The following is a 21,088-nucleotide window of genomic DNA, read 5'->3' as shown; positions in this document are numbered from 1 at the left end:
AATTTTTTATTCACTAAATGTAATAATGTAAAGTTAAGCAAATAAAAGGAAACGAGAGGAGGAATGTTAAGTAGAGAAGGTGAGAAGCGAATCTTGGGTTTTGAGTCCAGCTTATTTTGCATTAGTATATGCCACCCAAGGCTGTCCTCATTGTTGCTTTTCTACCAAGTGGGACTCTTCTAAGTCTGACTCTTCTGCAGACCTGAAAGGAATAGGTGAGGAGTTTTCCCAAGCCTAGTATATCTTGGTAAAATCATAGTCTTCTGTATCATTACACTGAAGTTGACTCATTTTCCCCACTTGATTTCAGTGTTGAAAAGTGCAAATACATGGATTCCAAAATGAAGCCTTTGTGGCTGGTATACAATAACAAGGTATTTGGTGAGGATTCAGTTGGAGTGATTTTTAAAAATGGTGATGGTAAGTCCTGAGATTTTTAACATCATCAAATTTCTTAGAATTTTTCATTTGTTGCCATTTTGCTTTGTCTGAAAGGTGATGTGTAGTGTAAGTGTGTAACAGTTTGCAGCCAGGAAGGTAGCTATTAATGGTCATAGAGTCAAATTCAGCATGTCCTAAATGCCTTTTTTCCCTCTTATAAAATGATTTATACCATTCACTTAAATACACTGTCCTAATGAACCTTCTTTTGTTTCCCCCTACAAAATACAAAGTGCGCCTACTCCTTTGATTAAAAAGCTTTTGAAATACAAGATATTATTTTTCCTTTTTTTTTTTTTTTTTGAGACAGGGTCTCACTGTCACCCAGGCTGGAGTGCAATGGCACGATCTTGGCTCACTGCAACCTCCACCTCCCAGGCCCAAGTGATCATCCCACCTCAGCCCCCCAAGTAGCTGGGACTACAGGCACATGCCACACCTGGCTCACTTTTTGTATTTTTTGTAAAGATGGGGTTTCACCATGTTGACCAGGCTGGTGTCGAACTCCTGAGCTCAAGTGATTCACCCACCCCAGCCTCTCAAAGTGCTGGGTTTACAGGCATGAGCCACCATGCCCAGGCAAGGATATTTTCAGTAATATATTCATACATCCTGTTTCAGTGATAGGAATATTGATTTTGCTGCCATTGTTTTGTATTTTGATGAAAGTACCTGACAGACTCAAAATTTGTAAAGGAAATGCCTCTGAAGTAATCACACCAGCCAATAGTGGTGACTTGTTAGTTATGTGACTACAAACAAGTCACAGAAAACTAATTGAGCTTCAGGTTTTTCATATCCATGAGAATTATAGCATCTGTATGTCAGGGTTATTAAAAGGAATTGAGATAACATAAGTAAATGTGCTTATCGGAATATGTGCTTACAACTTACAAAGAACTCATAGGGTTTTGCTTAACATTTAATGTCACTTGACCATACAAATGTCATTATGCGGATGTCACTAGTTTTATGTGCTCTATTCCCCAAAAATACCCTTAGACATGATAATAGATCCAACCATTACAGTTTTGTATGCAAAATGTGATGCAGTTACTTATGTGATCTTAAGAACTCTCTGTGTAGTTGTAAAAGCAAGCAAGAAGGAAAAAATTAGCCATGTAATTAATGTAATACACATACAGTGTAATACAAACAGTATTACAGCATATAGTTAGTACAGTAACTTACACATGGTAAACAATTTTAAAAAATCTTTTAATTTAATGTCTAAAATAATGTCACAGGGACATGCTATCCAAAGAGTGTAATATTTGTGATAAAATTAGTGAAAATATTAGCACAGCATTTGTTAATGTTTTTAGTTAATTCTGAGTTAGTCTTGAATTAATTAGTTACAGGGCATAAAAGGGAAAGCACTTGTAATGAAGCAGTTTTGTTTCCCTTAGATTTACGACAGGATATGTTGACACTCCAGATGTTGCGCTTGATGGATTTACTCTGGAAAGAAGCTGGTTTGGATCTTCGGTGAGATCTAGTCTTTTTTTTTTTTTTTGGTCTAATGTTGTTGTCTTCCCACAGCAAAATATCTAGAATTTCTTGTTAATTCATTCCCTCTTGTTCTTATTTTTAGTAGTTGTTCATAATAATATTTATATAGCACTTTACAATGTACTTTCAAATATGTTGTCTTGCCTAAACTTCTTCAGTTTAAAACTACACATGTGACTGAAATTCCAGAAAGAAGGAATAGGTTTGAATTTTAATAAGGCTTGGACAGACAGCAAGAATTACATTCCAGCCTATGGTTTTGAAAGATGTACTGTGGGTCATGGCAATGACAAAGCCAGAGAAAGTCCTGTGCCTTTTTATACTTAGTCCGGGGACATTCATTTCTCTACCTACCAAGGGAAAAAAGAGGAAAATGTTTAGGTGCATTCTCAGGTTTTTAGCTTGCCACCGTCAATAGGGGTAGATAGTGAGCAGAAGAAGTTTGTGGTGTGGTGACAGAAAAAAGGAAACATAAAATCAAGCCTCAGACTAGGAATTGTATTCACAATGAGCAGAACAGGGGGTAAATATTTAAAGAGCCCATAGAAATGAACATAAGGAAAAGATGTGAAAAGGCATTTTATAAAAGGTATAAAAATAAAGTATTAGGCATGGTGGTACACACCTGTAATCCCAGCACTTAGGGAGACCAAGGCGGGCAGATCACTTGAGGTCAGGAGTTTGAGACCAGCCTGGCCAACATGGTGAAACCCTGTCTCTACAAAAATAATAATAATAATAAGCCACTATAGGCATGTGCCTATAGTCCCAGCTACTTGGGAGCTGAGGAGGGAGGATTTCTTGAGCCCAGGTGGTCAAGGCTACAGTGAGCCAAGATCACGCCACTGTACTCCAGCTTGGGTGACAAAGTGAGAACTTATCTCAAAAAAGGAAAAAAAAGAACTCTTAACTTTTAAAATGGAATTATTTATGTACTTTCATAATATATCAAACTGTATATAAATTCTAAATATTTCATAATTTCTATTTTTATCTTATTGACTCCTGAACTATTTAAAATTACAGCTGGATACAGTGGCTCTTGCTTGTAATCCTAATATTTTGGAAGGCCAAGGTGGGAGGATCGCTTGAACCCGGGAGTTCAAGACTGCCCTGGGCAACAGAGCAAGACCCTATCTCAGTAAATAAATAGATAAATAAATAAAGTTTAATTTCCAAAGGCATACTTTTTTGTTTATCTAAGATTTCTAATTTTATTGTGTTGTCATTGTATCAAGTATATGTTCAGATCTATATTCTCATTAAAGTTCAGTTTGGATTTGTCACTTCATAGATATGTTACAACATCCTATTATAATTGACATTTGTCGTTGCCTGCCTGCAATCTTGCCAGTTTTTATCTTGATCTTATATTGGTTTTATCTTTGTTTGTTTGTTTGTTTTTTGAGTCAGAGTCTTACTCTGTCACCCAGGCTGGAGTGCAGTGACACGATCTCAGCTCACTGCAACCTCCTGGGTTCAAGCAATTCTCGTACCTCAGCCTCCCTAGTAGCTGGGATTACAGGCACGGGTCACCAGGCTTGGTTTATTTTTGTATTTTTAGTAGAGACGAGGTTTCACCATGTTGGCCAGGCTGGTCTCAAACTACTGGCCTCAAGCATTGATCTTGTATTTGTAAATCTGTACAAGGTTGGGTTTCTTTTAGCCTCTCTGCCCTCCTTTATCATTAAGAAATATGCCTCTTAATCCCTAGTAATTTTGTTTTAGTCTGTTTTGTCCAAAATTGACATTTGTATACCAGCTTTATTTTGGTTAGTATTTACCTTTGTATCTTTTATTTTTAACTTTTATTTCATTTTATATTTATCTCCTGTAAATAGCATATAGTTGAATTTTTTTGTGAGGATGGATTTACTCCAATATGAAAGTATTTTATTAGGAAATTTTACTTGTTTATTGTGATTACTATATACTTATTTATTTCTACTATCTTATTGTATGTTTTATATTTACAACCTTGTTTTTGTCCTTTTTCTCATTTCCTTTTGTTGGATTGATAGGGGTTTAAAATTTTCATTTTCTCTTTCTATAAAATACTTTTAAAATTCTTACTTATTAAAAAAAATTTTTGTTAGAGATGGAGTCTCACTCTCACCCAGGCTTGAGTTCACTGGCATAATCATAGCTCACTGTAGCCACAGACTCCTTGGTAACACAATCATAGCTCACTGCAGTCACAAACTCCTGGGTACCAGCAGTCCTCTCACCTCAGCCTCCTGAGTAACTAGGACTACAGGCACATGCCACCATGCCTGGTTCATTAAAAATTTTTTTTGACAGTCAGTCTCTCACTATGTTGCTCTGTCTGGTCTCAAACTCCTGGCCTCAAGCGTTCCTCCCACCTCGGTCTCCGAAGTTTACAGGGATTACAGACATGTGCCACCATACCCAGCTCTTATATAGAATCTTTATATGCTATATTATTTATTTTAGGGAATATTCTTAAGTTTTTAGACTGCATATTTGATTTAGTAAATTCTTTTTTTTTTTTTTTTTGAAACGGAGTCTTGCTCTGTCACCCAGGCTGGAGTGCAGTGGCCGGATCTCCGCTCACTACATGCTCCGCCTCCCGAGTTTACGCCATTCTCCTGCCTCAGCCTCCCGAGTAGCTGGGACTACAGGCGCCCACCACTTCGCCCGGCTAGTTTTTTTGTATTTTTTAGTAGAGACGGGGTTTCACCGGGTTAGCCAGGATGGTCTCGATCTCCTGACCTCGTGATCTGCCCGTCTCAGCCTCCCAAAGTGCTGGGATTACAGGCTTGAGCCACCGCGCCCGGCCTTTTTTCTTTTTTCTTTTGAGACAGGAGTTTTCCTTTTGTTGCCTAGGCCAGAGTGCAGTGGCATAATCTCGGCTCACTGCAACCTCCACCTCCTGGGTTCAAGCGATTCTCCTGGCTCAGCCTCCCAAGTAGCTGGGATTATAGGCATGTGCCACCATGCCTGGCTAATTTTGTAATTTTAATAGAGATGGGGTTTCTCCATGTTGGTCAGGCTGGTCTCGAACTCCCGACCTCAGGTGATCTGCCCGCTTCGGCCTCCCAAAGTGTTGGGATTACAGGCGTGAGCCACCGTGCCCATCCTGATTTAACAAATTCCAAAGTTAATCCATAACTTAGCCGTCTTCTTGATCATTATAGGTACTTAAGGAAAATTCTACCACTTATATTTTAACTAATATTTAACAACTCCTTATATTAGTTATTTGTTATGGTGAATTTTTACTAGAATTTCTTATATACAATTTTAAAGATTTCTTTATTCACCATTGCTTTTTGTAACATACTCCCTCACTCCAGGTTTTGTCAAAAAACGAATTTATATTACCCTCAATCTTGAGTAAGGCTGGGCACGGTGGCTCACAACTGTAATCCCAGCACTTTGAGAGGCCAAGGTGGGTGGATCACCTGAGATCAGGAGTTCAAGACCAGACTGACCAACATGGTGAAACCCCGTCTCTACTAAAAACACAAAATTAGCAAGGCATGGTGGCACATCCCTGTAGCCCCAACTACTTGGGAGGCTGAGGCAGGAGAATCTCTTGAACTCAGGAAGAGGGGGTCTCAGTGAGTAGAGATGGCGCCATTACACTCCAGCCTGGGCAACAAGAGCAAAACTCCATCTGAAAAAAAAAAATATTTGTAATAGTTTAGCTGGGTATGGAGGTTTTGTTTATTATTATTGGGATACAGTATAATTGTCATATCACAATTCACTGGTTTAGAGTGTACATTTCAGTGGTTATATGCATTTTCTGAGTTGTGCAACCATCACCACAGTTAATTTTACAACATTTTTATCAACCCTCCAAAAACCCTGCACTCCTTAGCTGTTACCCCCATCCCCCTCCCTGAAACTGCTCCAACTCTAGGCAACCACTAATTAATTTTCTATAGATGTACCTTTTTTGGACATTTCATATAAATAGAAACACAATATGTAGGCCTTTGTCACTGGGCTTCTTTATCTAAGCATAATGGCTTCAAAGTGTATTCAAGTTTTAACAGTGACCAGTATTTCATTTCTTTGAATCATTGTCAAGCAATATTCTTTTGCAAGGATGTGCCACATATTCATACATCAGTTAATGAATATTTCGGTTGGTTTCACTATTTTGCTATTATGATAACTGCTATAAAACAACACATAGATAAATGTACACAATTAATGCTATAGACATTTGTGTACAATTTTTGAGTAAATCTGTGTTTTAAATTCTTTTGGTAAATACCTAGGATTAAAATTACTGGGACTGATGTTAACTTTATGTTCAACTTTTTGAGAAACTATCAAACTGTTTCCCACACACCTGCATCATTTTACATTCCAACCAGCAATGTACAAAGGTTCCAGTTTCTCTTCATTCTCACCAACACTTGTTATTGTTCATCTTTTTTTTATTATTGCCACCCTAGTGGGTTTGAGGTGTTATCTCATTGTGGATTTAATTTGCATTTTCCCAATGACTAATGTTGTTGAGCAGCTTTTATGTGCTTGTTGGTTATTTGTATACTTTCTTTGGTGAAATGTCTATTTAGATCCTCTGCTCATTTGTAAATTGGGTTATTTGTCTTTTTATTGTTAAGGTTAAGAATTCTTTATATATTTTGTATACTGGACCCTTCTTAGATAAATTATTTGCAAATATGTTTTTCTGGTTGTTTGTTCACTTTAATTTTTAAATAGTGTGTGTGGTAGGAATCTAACTTTATTCTTTTCCATTTAGATATATAGTTGTCTCAGCACCATTTGTTGAAAAGATTATTCTTTCTTCATTGAATTATCTTGGCATCTATGTCAAAAATCAATTGATTATACATGTGAAGGTTTTTTTCTGAAATCTAAGTTCCATTCTATATGTCTGTCCCTATGTGTAGTTTTGATTACTGTGACTTAATAATAAGTTTTGAAATCAGGAAGAATGAATCCTCCAACCTTTGTTCTTTCTCTCTTTTCATTTATCTGGGATTGTGTTAATTTTTCCTTTGTTTCTGAATAAGAATTTTGCTACTTGATAGGTTTTCCTTCAGCATGTCTAATACATCATCCCACTGTCTTCTGGCTTCCCTGGTTTCTAGTGAGAAATCAGCTGTTAATCTCATTTAAGATCCTTGTAAGTGATGAGTCATATCTCTCTTGTACCTCTCAAGATTCTCTTTATTTTTGGCTCTTGATAGTTCGATTATAATATGCCTACTTCTATTAGAGTTTATTCTACTTTGAATTAATTGAGCATCCTAGACATATATATTATTGTTTCTCATTGAATTTGGGGAGTTTCTGGCCATAATTTTTTCATATATTTTTTCTGCCTCTCTCTTATCTCCTTCTGAAACTGCCATTATGCATTTATTGCTATGCTTGATGGTGTTCTACAGGTCTCTAAGGCTCTGTTCTTTTTTCTTCATTATTTTTTCTTTTGTTTCTCTGATTAGATAATTGACCTATCCTCAAGTTTGCCAATTTTTTATTATGCTGGAATCTGCTGTTGTGCCTTCCTGGTGAATTTTTAAATTTCAGTTATTGCCCTTTTCAACTCTGGAATTTCTGTTTGATTCATTCAAATAATTTCTATCTATTGATAGTCTTCCTTTGTTGATACATCATTCTCAGTTTTTTCTGTTTTGTTTGTTTTGAGATAGAGTCTCGCTCTGTCGCCCAGGCTGGAGCATAGTGGCGCGGTATCGGCTCACTGCAAACTCCACCTCCCAGGTTCAAGCGATTCTCCAACTCAGCCTCCCGAGTAGCTGGGACAGTGACAAGCGGCCACTAAAACTCCTGGCTAATTTTTGTACTTTTAGTAGAGACAGGGTTTTATCATATTGGCCAGGCTGGTCTCGAACTCCTGACCTCAAGTGATCCACCTGCCTTGGCCTCCCAAAGTGCTGGGATTACAGGTGTGAGCCACCGCACCCAACCTTATAATTCTTTAGACATGGTTTCCTGTAGTTCTTTGAACATGTTTAAAATAGGGGTTTTTAAATCTTTGTGTAATAAGTTCAAAATTTGAGTTTCCTGAAGGTCAGTTTCATTGAATGCATTTTTCCTGTATATGTGCCATGCTTTCTTGTTTCTTTGTATGTCTCATACTTTTTGCCAAAAACTGTTCACTTTAAATAATTTTACAACTCTGAAAATCAGATTCCTTCTCCCTTCAGGATTTGTTGTTGTGGCTGTTTGTTTATTTTAGTGATTTTTTTGAACTAATTACGTAAAGTTTGTATTTTCTGTCATGTGTGGTCACTGATGTCTTCGCTTAGTTTATTGGTCAGCTAATGGTTGACCTGATTTTCTTAAAAGCCTGGAATCCACCCCTCGTCCAGTCTGCTGAGGCACTTTATGCGCATGTTAGATCATGCCTTCAATAGTCAGCCTGGTAGTTCAGAACTGTGCCTTAGCCCTAACTTTCTGCTTTCACAAAGCCCCCAAGTTAGCCATAGTTGAGAGCCAGGGCCTTGTAAGCTCTTTCCTCTACATGTACACAGACCTGGGAATCCACAATAGTATCCATGCACATGGCCTTCTAGATTCCTACCAGTAATTTTGGAGCTTTTCAATGCACCATATGGACATCTAATCACCTACCTTTTCCTTTTAAGCTTTCAGTTAGCTTGTTGGTTCCCCCAGCTGTTATTTACCCCCAAGACAGCTTCAATGTTAAACAGATGCCTCTGAGTGTTTTTGAGAAACTCCCCGGGAAAAAGGCAGTTCATGCTAGGTGAGGGCTGAGTCAGGTCAAATAAACATAGTATTGTAAGTGGGATCTTCCTGGAAACTACCAAAGAGGCCAAAGAATGACAGTTCTGTGGGAATTGGGCTTTGAAGGAGCTCCAACTTCATTTTTCTTTCCCCTAGTGGCTGTCAGACTTGCATTCACCATGATTGTGGGCTGTTTGTTGTCAAGGCTACCACATAACTGGGAAGGGGGTTGGGACTAGGCCATGGTAAAACAAAAGAGATTCAAGGGTGTGGGTGTGTGTGTGTGTGTGTGTGTGTTTTAAATAAACACTCATTGGATTGCTGCAAGCCTTTGTTATATTTTCAGAACTCTAAAATAGTTGATTCCGACAATTTTTGTCCGTATTCTTGTTGCTTTTATGGAAAAGTAGATATTCAGAGTTTGATATCATTTGGCTATAGAAGTTTGAAATCCAAATTGACTGTTTTCCTCAGAAGCCTTGAGGATATTATTCATTTGTCTTCTTGTCTCTGTATTTAGAAGTCTGTTCTCAGTCTAGTTATTGGTTCTTTGTAAGTAATGTCTTTTTTACACCTTAGTGCATCAAAGTTTCTCTTTGCCTTTAGTGTTTGCAGGCACAATACACAATTGTGCGTGTGTATTTCTTTTCTTTTTTTCTTCACCATTTTCATTGTGCCTTTTCAAAGAAGTCACATCTTTTAGTTTCTAAAAACTTTGAACATTTCCTTCAGTATTGCAGTTCTCCTACTCTCATCTTTTTCTGCAGCTCTAGTAGATTTATGTTAAACTTTCCTATTCTCTCCTTTATGTCTCTTAACTTTCCATATTTTCTATCTTTTCATATCTTATTATAACAGTTTTACTTAAGTCTCTGTGTGCTCTGGCATTGAGACCAGGCTGAGTCTTTTCATATCTTTATGTGACTTTCTTAGTAATTTCCTATTCTTTTCCAGTTAATTAATTATCTCTGCAACAGTGTTTACTCTCCTGTATTGTATTTTTTTTGTGCTTAGACTGTCTATTCTTTTTCATCTCTTTCATTTTAAAGTCTCTCTCTCTTTTTTTTTGGATGGAGTCTCGCTCTGTCGCCCAGGCTGGAGTGCAGTGGCGCAATCCTGGCTCACTGGAAACTCAGCCTCCTGGGTTCACGCCATCCTCCTGCCTGAGCCTCCCGAGTAGCTGGGACTACGGGCGCCCACCTCTGCGCCCGGCTAATTTTTTGTATTTTTAGTAGAGACAGGGTTTCACCGTGGTCTCAATCTCCTGGTCTCGATCTCCTGACCTCGTGATCCACCTGCCTTGGTCTCCCAAAGTGCTGGGATTACAGGCATGAGCCACCATGCCCAGCCTTTTTTTTTTTTTTTTAAACAGAGTTTCGCTCTCTCGCCCAGGCTGGAGTTCAGTGGCACGATCTTGGCCAACTACAATCTCCACCTCCTGGGTTCAAGCGATTCTCCTGCCTTAGCCTCCCTGTTAGCTGGGATTACAGGAACCCGCCACCATGCCCAGCTAATTTTTGTATTTTTAGTAGTGGCAGGGTTTTGCCATGTTGGCCAGGCTGGTCTCGAACCGTTGAACTCAGGTGATCAACCTGGCTCCTTTCCCAGGTCAAAGTGCTGGGATTACAGGCGTGAGCCACCACGCCCAGCCTAAAGTCTCTTTCATACTGTTCTTTTTTAGTTCTTGGGATATTACTTTTTCATTTATCTGCGTAACTTTATTCATTTCCTGATGTAGTTAATAATACTCAGTTTTGAATTCATTATTGATGGATATTATGTTTTCTGTAAAGGTCCTTTGCTTCCTGGGTTATGAATATATCTGTAAAAATGAGTTTGTATTTTGTTTGTGCTGTTGCCAAAGGCTGGTACACATGATCAACCAGTTTTTATGTTAACTCCCTACCTTCAGACCATCACACCTCATAGTTTATATTTAGATCTCACAAGAGAGTGTGGGAAGGCTTGAATTTTTGCACTTACATGAAACTATTTTTTTCTTGCCCACCCAGTTTCTAGGGGTAGATGGGAAACTTTATACCACATCATCTGATCAGTGAACAGATATTTCAAGTTCCAGTCCTCCCAAACCTCAGCTTTGTGTAGTGTGGGATATGATGAGGTTTCTCTTCAAATAATCTGATCAATCTTTTATTCTTGAATTCATATTACCCCCTGCTTTTTTCCTCCTTTTTCTCCCCTTTTCTCCTTTTTGCCTTTGTTAGATGTGCAGGCACGCCACAGTACCAGGCGTTATCAGTACCAGCTCACATTCCTTTCCTTATTTAGAAAGAGGACTAACTTTCTAGCTCATTACAGATACCCCTTCCCCTTCCTCTCCACTGTTTTTTTACGTGCCCACCCTATCTAAAAATAATCAAATGTTTAGCCAACCGGGATTAGTTTAGGTTGTACAACCCGACCCCAGCCAATGGGGAAAGAGTGCAGGGGCAGGATTTGCGTCAGGAATAAAGGCTCTAGTGCCCCTTTGTTCAGGTGTGCTCTCATGGCAACTGGCGAAGGAGGCACCCCTCTATGCAGAAGTAAATTTGCTTTCCTAAGAATCCTTTGTTCCCCAGCACTTTGGGAGGCCGAGGCGGGCGGATCACGAGGTCAGGAGATCGAGACCATCCTGGCGAACACAGTGAAACCCTGTCTCTACTAAAAATACAAAAAATTTAGCCAGGCGTGGTGGTGGGCGCCTATAGTCCCAGCTTCTCGGGAGGCTGAGGCAGGAGAATGGCGTGAACCTGGGAGGCGGCAGAGCTTGCAGTGAGTGGAGATCGCACCACTGTACTCCAGCCTGGGCGACAGAGCGAGGCTCCGTCTCAAAAAAAAAAAAAAAAAAAAAAAAATCCTTTGTTCAAGTGTTCAGTTTCCTTAGGATTTTGAGCTTTAGTCCTAACATTAGTTCGATGTCAGGTCCAGATCCTACCTCATGGGCCTAAGTCCATGACTGTTTTTGGTGGGCATTGAAATGTCAGCCAAGTCTAACTTCCTGAGCCACTGCTGTGAGTAATCTCTATTTTTGGAACCTAGAGGTCTTTTTTTCTTTCTTTTTTAACCACACCCATTTATAAAACCTTTGGACTTTATCTTTTTTTTAATGTGATTTAGTATCTACAGCTACTTAGTCTACAAGGTTGCTAGAAACGGTTAGACTTGTGATCGACTTTGTTCCTGCAAGATTATAATATCTCCTGATTAATTTCTTAAGTTTCAGTTATAGTCTGTTCATTATGAAATATATATGTATATATATTTTAAGAACTTGCAGCCCTTTATTATTAACTGAACCAGGCATTGTATTAAGTTCTTCTCGTAATATTATATAGGCTTACAACACTATAGGGCTATGTTACTTCTTTTTAACACATTAAAAATTAAAGTGCTAGAGATTTTAAACAAAGGTTACAGAAATATTAAATGGCAGAGCTAAATTCAAATCCAGGACTGTCAGACTCTAAATTAATGTCTGTTTATTATTTTACCCATCTGGATAAGTGAGAAAACAATTGTGGTAAGACATGTCTAGTACTATTCTTGGTTTATCAAAGTATAATGGTGCCTAAAATACCTAAATTTCCTTTTTTTTTAAAAATAAATAATCTTTTATTTTTAGGTTTTTCAAGTTACACTTTCCAGTAGTGTAAAGGTAGAAAGAGCAATTTGATTTGCGTGTTGTTCCTTTAATGGGATTGTAGATGTGATTAGAATAAAGAAAAGAGATCATAATTCATCTAAAAAGGACACCGTGGCTACCACAGGTGATAGATTTTTTCTTTTAAATTAGGAGGAATTTCTAATGCAGCTGTGTAAAAATAGAATTGGTAGCTTTGAATAGGTAGCAAGTTTTTCAACCACTATAAGTTTATTCTAGTGACTTATTCCCCTCATCTATGCAGTATACCTTATACTGCATACCTTATACTGCATAGGTGAGGGGAATAAGTCACTAGAATAAACTGTCTGCTTGAGGACCATAAACCCAGTTGGACCTGGGCTACCTGTTTTTGTAAATGAAGTTTTACTGGCACACAGCCATTTAGTTACATATTATGTATGGCTGCTTTTGTGCTGCAACTGCAGAGTTGAGTGTTTAGTCTGTAGTGCCTAAAATATTTATCTGGCTCATTCCGGGAAGAGTTTACCAACTCCTCCTATATAAAGTAAACCCCCAGGAATATATTTTTACTTGACTGATCCCACAAAAAAGGAGGGAAACTTCAAGCTGAAGTTTAGTAATTCATTTGTTCTTTCCATGGTCAGCACAGAAGCTACACATTGGTCTTCTTTGCTAATAGTAGATTCAGACCATATGATGAGCCTCATTTAGTTATGAAAAGCTAAGCTAAAGACTATTTCCTGGCATTCTTAGTTCCATCAGCCTAATTGAAAACCCCAGCCAAGTTATTCTTAGTTTTGATTTTATTTATCTAAATGTAAAGCACATTTAGCATCAAATGAAGTTCATTGTGACCTCAGACAATGAGAGGCAGCCACATGTGGGAGTGCTGGAAATAAATCTAGTGTCTAGCTGATGGGAAACATTGTGTGAAGAAAAAGGAACTTGTCTGTCCAGAGGAATCTTTGCTGACTTTTTGTACTCTGACCCCATGTTTTTAAAAAATGAAGGACTTTAATTTTTTTTAAGTTCATTTCCAAACTGATACATTTTTCTCACCAAACCTTTTTTACTGTTTCTATAAATATATGTGCTCCAATGTTTCTATTTTGTTTGTTTTTTCTTTCGGCCAGCTGTTTAGGTTAAAATGGGTCACGTAGCACACACTCTTTTAAGGTCAATCCCAAATCTTGAGGTACCTTCTATACATTACTGTTTTAGTACTTGTAACAGTGCCATGTTTGCATGATTGAAAAATGCATATTGCTCATTTTCATTTTTCTGTGATGTTCCAAAATAATCTTTTGGTATCTTTCATGTCAACTTAGATCATTTGTAAGACATTGATATGTTAGGACACCCTGACCTCCTTTGGCGAACAAGTAATAAGCAAATCTTATAGGCTGGGTGCATGTAAACCTATCTAGCCTTGGGTAGATTTGCCAGTCCTCTGCACACCCCCACTCCACCCCAACAAATACATGTGAAATCAATTTTTTGACAGTTGCCTCCATTAAGACTTCATATCTGAATTACACTAATGGAGTTTACCTTTTACATCCCCCCCCTTTTTTTTTTTTTGAGACAGGGTCTCACTGCATCACCCCAGCTGGAGTGCAGTGGCACAATCATGGTTCACAGCGGCCTCAACCCCTTGGGCTCAGGTGATCTTCAGCCTCCTGAGTTGCTGCCATAGGTACCTGCCACTATGCCTGGCCAATTTTTGTACTTTTTGTGGATACGAAGTTTCCCCATGTTGTCCAGGCTGGTCTTGAACTCCTTGACTCAAGCAATCTGCCCACCTTGGCCTCCCAAAGTGTTAGGATTACAGACATGAGCCACCACACCTGGTCTACTTCCCTTTTAAGAGACCTATACAAACGTTATTTAATGACAGTGGTGTCAGCAGTCTCAGAGGGTTGGAGGAAGAAGGTGGAAATAATGCAAGCATTAGGCAAAAGATTTAAACTTTTCTCCTTTGGAAGCCATGGGCTACGGTACTACTCAGACTTTGGTCATTGTGTCAGAGTCAAAATCAGAGATATGAAAGAAAAATACCACATATTCTCACTCATAAGTAGGAGCTAAATATATACACATAGAAGTGGGGTATGGGTTGATGGGCAGTGGGGACTTAGATGGTTGGCATGGGTGGTTGATGGCAGGTTGCTTGGTGGGTACAATGTGTATTGCTACACTGAAGGCCCTGACTTCACCACAGTGCAATATATCACTGTAGCAAAATTGCACTTCTACCCCATGAATATATACAAGTTGTAAAAAACAAATTTTTAAAACCGGATAACTTACTATATACCTATTTAGAGTAAGGATATGGTGCTGCCATCCCCATGTTGTAGAATTTATTTCATTTTTAAATGCTTGATTTAGTGTGAAAGGTAACAAATTGCTACTTAAGTCAGAAAGTCTGAGAAAGGAGGGTAAACATTACTGAAATTGTAGTCTTGGCCTTTATAAGAAGTGTAGAAGTTGAGTGCAAAGGGGACCTAGGTAAGATGATCAGGGCCCAAGAGTTTGTCCCCAGCTTGACTTCTGTCAAACGGTGTCTCTGGGAAGGATGTTTTTTCCTTCTCATTGTGAACATTCTACTCTCAAGGCACTGAAAGCTTTTATCATTGCCTGCTTTTGAAAAGGAAGTTATTGGACTTCTGCCTACTTTGGCTGCAACTGGAGTGAGAGGAGATGCAGGAAAGTGAGAAAGTGCTCTTTAACCTGGCAGTGTTTGCTTTACATGTGTTATGTCATGATAAGAATAAGGGGTGTCATTAAAAACATTAATGCTGCATTAGAAGAATGCTTCATTCTCTTATTTTGTATTTTGACAGTTCTGCTCCCAACCTCATTTTGCTAGAACTAGAAAAGTGTTTTTATTATTTTTTTTTTGAGATGGAGTTTTGCTCTTGTTGCCCAGGCTGGAGTGCAATGACACAGTCTCGATTTGCTGCAACCTCTGCCTCCTGGGTTCAAGCAATTCTCCTGCCTCAGCCTCCCGAATAGCTGGGATTACAGGCACCTGCCACCATACCTGACTAATTTTTTGTATTTTTAGTAGAGACAGGGTTTCAGCATGTTGGCCAGGCTGGTCTTGAACCCCTGACCTCAGGTGATCCACCTGCCTCGGCCTCCCAAAGTGCTGAGATAACAGGCATGAGCCACTGTGCCTGGCTGAAAAGTGCTTTTAAAAAAGCATAAAGTAATTTAATTTTTTTTGGAAGGAGTTTTAGAAACTTTAATTTTAGAAACTATCTGATTGTGATACATGCTAACACACTCATATACTCCCTCCTCCTCACACAACACACACACAGCCTCTCTTTGTCGCTCATAAAGTCCTTCAGAAGCTTTCTCAGTGCTTTTAGGAGTATGACAGAAGTCCTTACATGGCCAACAAGGACCTGCATGGTCCTTTCAACACTTATTTTGTCTTCCTCATCTTTCTTTTGTGCTCCCCCTTGTGTTCTCCTCCAGCCCTGCTGTCATTCCTCCACATGGAAGTCTTTTTTTTTTTTCCCCCCCAAGACAGAGTCTTACTCTGTCACCAGGCTGGAGTGCAGTGGCTCACTACAACCTCCACCTCCCGGGTTCAAGTGATTCTCCTGCCTCAGCCTCCCAAGCAGCTGGGACTACAGGCGCACACCAGCTAATTTTTGTATTTTTAGTAGAGACAGGGTTTCACCATGTTGGCCAGCATGGTCTCAATCTCTTGATCTCATGATCTGCCTGCCTCAGCCTCCCAAACTGCTGGGATTACAGGCGTGAGCCACCGCACCCAGCCAGGAAGTCTTTTTTGGCTCCTGCCATATTCTTCTGGCACTTCTTCCTTATACAGAGATCACACATGCACATTGTACATTTGCAGTTTATAAGCTCAAGTGAGTGTAGGAACTGCTGCTCTTTGGTTTTCTTGTTTGTTTGTTTGTTGCTTATTTCTGTATTTCCAGGATCTAACACAATGCTTGGTTAGCTGTACCCAAGTTTTATTGAGTACATGAATTCCATCGATTGTATTTTCTGTAGCTACCCGATCTTTGTTTGAACCTTTCAAGATATCTCATTCCATTTTGGTGTTCTTATTGTAATAGAAATTAGAGAAAATATTTGCAACCAGAATGAGAAAAAGGTAATATTAATATACAAAGAGCTCACATAAGTTACTGAAGAAAATGTCTAAAGCCCTAATAAATAGGTAAAGAATGTAAATAGCTAAGTCACAAAAGAAATCTTAGAATGCTTAAAAGATCCAGGCGCAATGGCTCATGCCTGTAATCCCAACACTTTAGGAGGCCGAGGCAGTAGGATCACTTGAAGCCAGAAGTTACAAGCCTTGGAGACAAAGCAAGACCCCATCTCTACAAAAAACAAAAAAAAAACCAGCCAGGCATAGTGGCACTCACCTGTAGTCCCAGCTACTCTGGAGCCAAAGGCGGGAGGATTGCCTTGAGCCCATGGGTTTGACGCTATGGTGAGCTATGATCGTGTCACTGCACTCAGCCTGGGCAACAGAGAGACACACTGACTCTTAAAAAAAAAAAATGGCCAAAAGAGATATGAGAATAATTATCTTTACTAGGCGTCAAATAAGTGCAAATCAAAGCAAACTGCCAACTATTAGTTGAGCAAAAAATTTAATTGATAATCTATTTTTCAGAATGTATTGGTCTAGTTAGAATATCAATTCTCATCTTTCTGACAGAGTACTAGTCCTTTGTAAATATCCAGTCACCTCTTTTCAGTTAAAGTTGCTGTCTCCAAGGAGTTTGCCGTCCAATTGGGGAGGTACAATCTCAACATAAGAAATGAGAAGTTAGCATGAAGACCCACTGATACCATATTGCTTTTGCTGCTCTGGTTTAACTCTTTGCTCAGTCACTGTGAACTGTAAAACATGTAGCAGTTCTTCATCTAAATCAGCCTCCCTATCTATTTTCACTCACGAGAAGCAGCCTGTTACATAATCAGTGACTATCTTTGTAAAGACATTTTTACATCTTTTTAATCTAAGACCCATCTAAGGCCCAACTTTAAGTCTTCGATCTTCTACTTAGTTAAATGTGTGACTTTTGGGAAATTGCTTACAGTACTCATTTGTAAAATTGGTAACTTACCTTATAGGGATTGTATTATTCAATTTGTTTATTCATTTTAATATATTCATTGAGCACCTACTGTGTGCTAGGCCTATTCTCAGGCACTGAGGGTACAACAGTGAAGACCCATACTTGGGCAGGTGTGGTGGCTCATGCCTATAATCCCAGCACTTTGGGAGGCTGGGGTGAGAGGATCACTTGAGTCCAGGAGTTCAAGAGCAGCCTGGGCAACATGGCCAAATCCTGTCTCAACAAAAGTTTTTAAAAATTAGCCCAGCATGGTGGTGCATGCCTGTAGTCCCAGCTACTCAGGAGGCTGAGGTGAGAGGATGGCTGGAGGCCATTGAGTTGAAACTGTAATGAACTGAGATCACGCCACCACACTCCAGCTGAGTGACAGAGCGAGACCCTGTCTCAAAACAAAAACAAAAAAAGATTGTAGGCTTGAACAACCAGAAGGATGGAGTTTCCCTTAACTAACATAATATGTAAACTGTTTAGTCTGGCACATGGCACTTACTGGGTATTCCATAAAGAGTGGTTTATTTCCCCGAAATTTAGAGTAAGAGTGAAAGACTTTGATCCAGTGTACTTCTGTCCACCTACACAAGCAAATAGAATGTTTCACCAGAATAACTAGGTAAAAAATTTTATATGTAATTGGCACATTGGAATCCTTGTAAATTACTCCTGTTGGCCAAGAGACTTCTTTGGTAGAACTTGTGTTTTTCCATATGACAATAATATAGTAATGGCAAGTATATCAATAATAATAAAACTTTTTTTAAAAATTAAAGGGAAAATCTTATCAAATTAATGTTTCATTTTAAGGAAAATATGACTCTTTATGCCCATTTTTTTCCTTTCAGGATGTTGCCTTATGGCTGTTTAGCAACAGGAGATCGCTCTGGCCTCATTGAAGTTGTGAGCACCTCTGAAACAATTGCTGACATTCAGCTGAACAGTAGCAATGTGGCTGCTGCAGCAGCCTTCAACAAAGATGCCCTTCTGAACTGGCTTAAAGAATACAATTCTGGGTTAGTTTATTCTGTTTAATTATCATTTTTCTGTACAAACAGCCAAACAAATACTATATGCTCCCAATAGAAGTCATCAGTGTGTTAGAGGAAATATTAGTGTTTTTTATCTATTGCTTCAATTTCATGTTAGAATAAAATGACACATAGCCCTTTCTAAAGTCTTGTAGTTGGTGAATGTTGAATTCTACTTTATCTAGATCAAATTTTCGAGCTCTGCTGTAAAGTTACAATCCATGAATTTAAGTATTTAAAGATAACATACTAAAGCCTTTGTTCAAGTGCATCAGCTTCTCTAATTATGTGAATATATGAACCTAAGTGAGTTTTTAATGAGTTTGTAGATTGTGATTTCTCCAAACTAAAAAATGCAATGCTTGGAATTGTGGTGTTAGAAAAGCACTAATATATAGGAAATAAAAGAATTTCACAGTGAGGGGGAAATGGTCTGCAAGTGTTTTTGGCTAAAGACTTCATGAAGAGTCAGACACATTTTATCGAGGACTTTTTTTAATATGAAAATCAGTTTCCAAATTTTGATCTTAAGGCCTTGTCTGTAGGGAATCTCTATTACTTACTTCTAATTGAAGTCAGTGACTTAAATGGTTGAAACTGTAGTGCTTAAGTCTTAAATATGAAATTGTAGTCAGTCTTTGGTCAAAACTAACAAAAATGTTCCCAACCCCCAGCATGATCTAGCAAAGCCATGGTCTCTTCTAACTACTCTACATGAGCCCACTCACAGCCCTACCGAAACACAGCTCCCAGGACATTTGAATGTCTGAGGCCCAGTTATTTAATGTCTTTGAAGGCAGCTCTCTCAGCCCAGCCCTTGTGATGACCACTCACACTCCCCTTGGCTGATCCACATGTTCTCTCATATGGTTTTGGCAGCTCTGTGTTCTCCTTACAATTAAAAAGGAAACAGAGGTACGGTTTGGGTCTCGCTGTACAAGCTTGGAGGCTGAAAACCTTTTTTGCTTCTATTCTTTTCTCTTGTTCAGGGATGACCTGGACCGAGCCATTGAGGAATTTACACTGTCCTGTGCTGGCTACTGTGTAGCTTCTTATGTCCTTGGGATTGGTGACAGACATAGTGACAACATCATGGTCAAAAAAACTGGCCAGGTGAGCTGCTCCTCAGGATCTGCCAAGGGCCTTAGTAATGCCATTACTTACGTATAGCATAATCTCCTGTGTAACTCAGCCAGATTCTTTAGTGATTCTCAGTGTCATGTCTTTCTCTTTACTTCCATTTCTCACCGTCTCTCGTTTCATATACAGTCTATTACTTGTATTAATTTGTTTGCTTGCTTGAAGTTAGATGGTAAGCATTTATTTGTTTAAAAAATTATTGAAGGCTGGGCGTGGTGGCTCACGCCTGTAATCCCAGTACTTTGGGAGGCCGAGCAGGCCAGATCATCTGAGGTCAGGAGTTTGAGACCAGCTTGGCCAACATGGTGAAATCCCATCTCTACTAAAAATACAAACATTCGCCAGGCATGGTGGCAGGCGACTGTAATCCCAGCTACTTGGGAGGCCAAGGCAGGAGAATCACTTGAACCCAGGAGGTGGAGGTTGCAGTGAGCCAAGATCACCCCACTGCACTACAGCCTGGGCAAGGAGAGTGAAACTCCATCTCAAAAAAAAAATGATTGAAAAAATGTTTGTAGTTAAAAGTGGCCTTTTCTTTCAATATAAGAAATTGTATTTGGGATACATTTGTACCTAACAGAAGGGGCAGATAGGTACTGGATGTATTAAATTTAAAGATAACCAATGCTTGAAAAAAAAAGTTGGGATGAACCCCACTTGAGTTATTTTCTCTTTTAGAACATCATACCTAATCATATATGGGAGAAGGGAGAACAGTCGTGTGAGTAATAGCATTCTGGGGTACCTAGGGAATCTAGGCTGTGTTATTTATGAAGTGCTTAAGTTTTCAAATGAAAATTTCATTTTTCAGAGTGACATGCTTGCAAACATTTTTTGTATTAAGCAAAGACAGATGAGATATCTTAGATAATTTTTCAGTTTAGCCACCCTAGGAATTCCCACACTCGTGGCATACTGGAGTGAAAGTCTCCCTGGGTCACTGTGTGAACTTTGGTTCTGTGAGGGACCCAGAGTTTTGTATCTCCTGGGAAATCTGGATTAGTTCTGGCTTGGGCTTTGAGAGTTGAGGTGGAATGAATTTGTAATGCACTATAATACATGAATGCACTATGTAGGATTGAGGAATCTTGTGTCCATACTTAAAAGGATTCCCTTGGACTTCTGGCCAATCACATTGAATACTTAGATTTATCTCCATTTTCTTCGGATAGACCTCTAAAACAATAATAAGGAATTAAGAAATATATAAACTCAAGAAGTCAAAGATGATAGGAAAATAGGCCCTAGTGGGTGCAACATATTACCAGACTTGAGGGTGATAGAAAGTGAGATAGAGAAGTGGCAGTGACTTAATAGAAAGTCAGTACTTAAGCCGGGCGCGGTGGCTCAAGCCTGTAATCCCAGCACTTTGGGAGGCCGAGACGGGCAGATCACGAGGTCAGGAGATTGAGACCATCCTGGCTAACACGGTGAAACCTCGTCTCTACTAAAAGTACAAAAACTAGCCGGGCGAGGTGGCGGGCGCCTGTAGT

The 21,088-nt window shown here is 39.1% G+C and overlaps 1 protein-coding gene across 3 annotated transcripts in view; it reads left to right on the top strand.

Moving 5' to 3' along the window:
• Nucleotides 1-21,088, top strand: part of PIK3CB (phosphatidylinositol-4,5-bisphosphate 3-kinase catalytic subunit beta) — a 188,863-nt gene that overhangs the window by 159,899 nt on the left and 7,876 nt on the right. For all 3 annotated transcript variants that reach the window (XM_023187840.1, XM_023187838.1, XM_023187839.1), the window contains 4 exons: nt 311-420; nt 1,851-1,929; nt 18,273-18,440; nt 19,445-19,568. In XM_023187840.1, coding sequence (XP_023043608.1) covers nt 311-420; nt 1,851-1,929; nt 18,273-18,440; nt 19,445-19,568 — 481 coding nt within the window. The remainder of the gene's footprint in view (nt 1-310; nt 421-1,850; nt 1,930-18,272; nt 18,441-19,444; nt 19,569-21,088) is intronic.

The sequence above is a fragment of the Piliocolobus tephrosceles genome, chromosome 2, assembly GCF_002776525.5.
Source record: "Piliocolobus tephrosceles isolate RC106 chromosome 2, ASM277652v3, whole genome shotgun sequence".
Classification (NCBI taxonomy): Eukaryota; Metazoa; Chordata; class Mammalia; order Primates; family Cercopithecidae; genus Piliocolobus; species Piliocolobus tephrosceles.
This window is presented reverse-complemented; position numbering and strand designations above follow the sequence as displayed.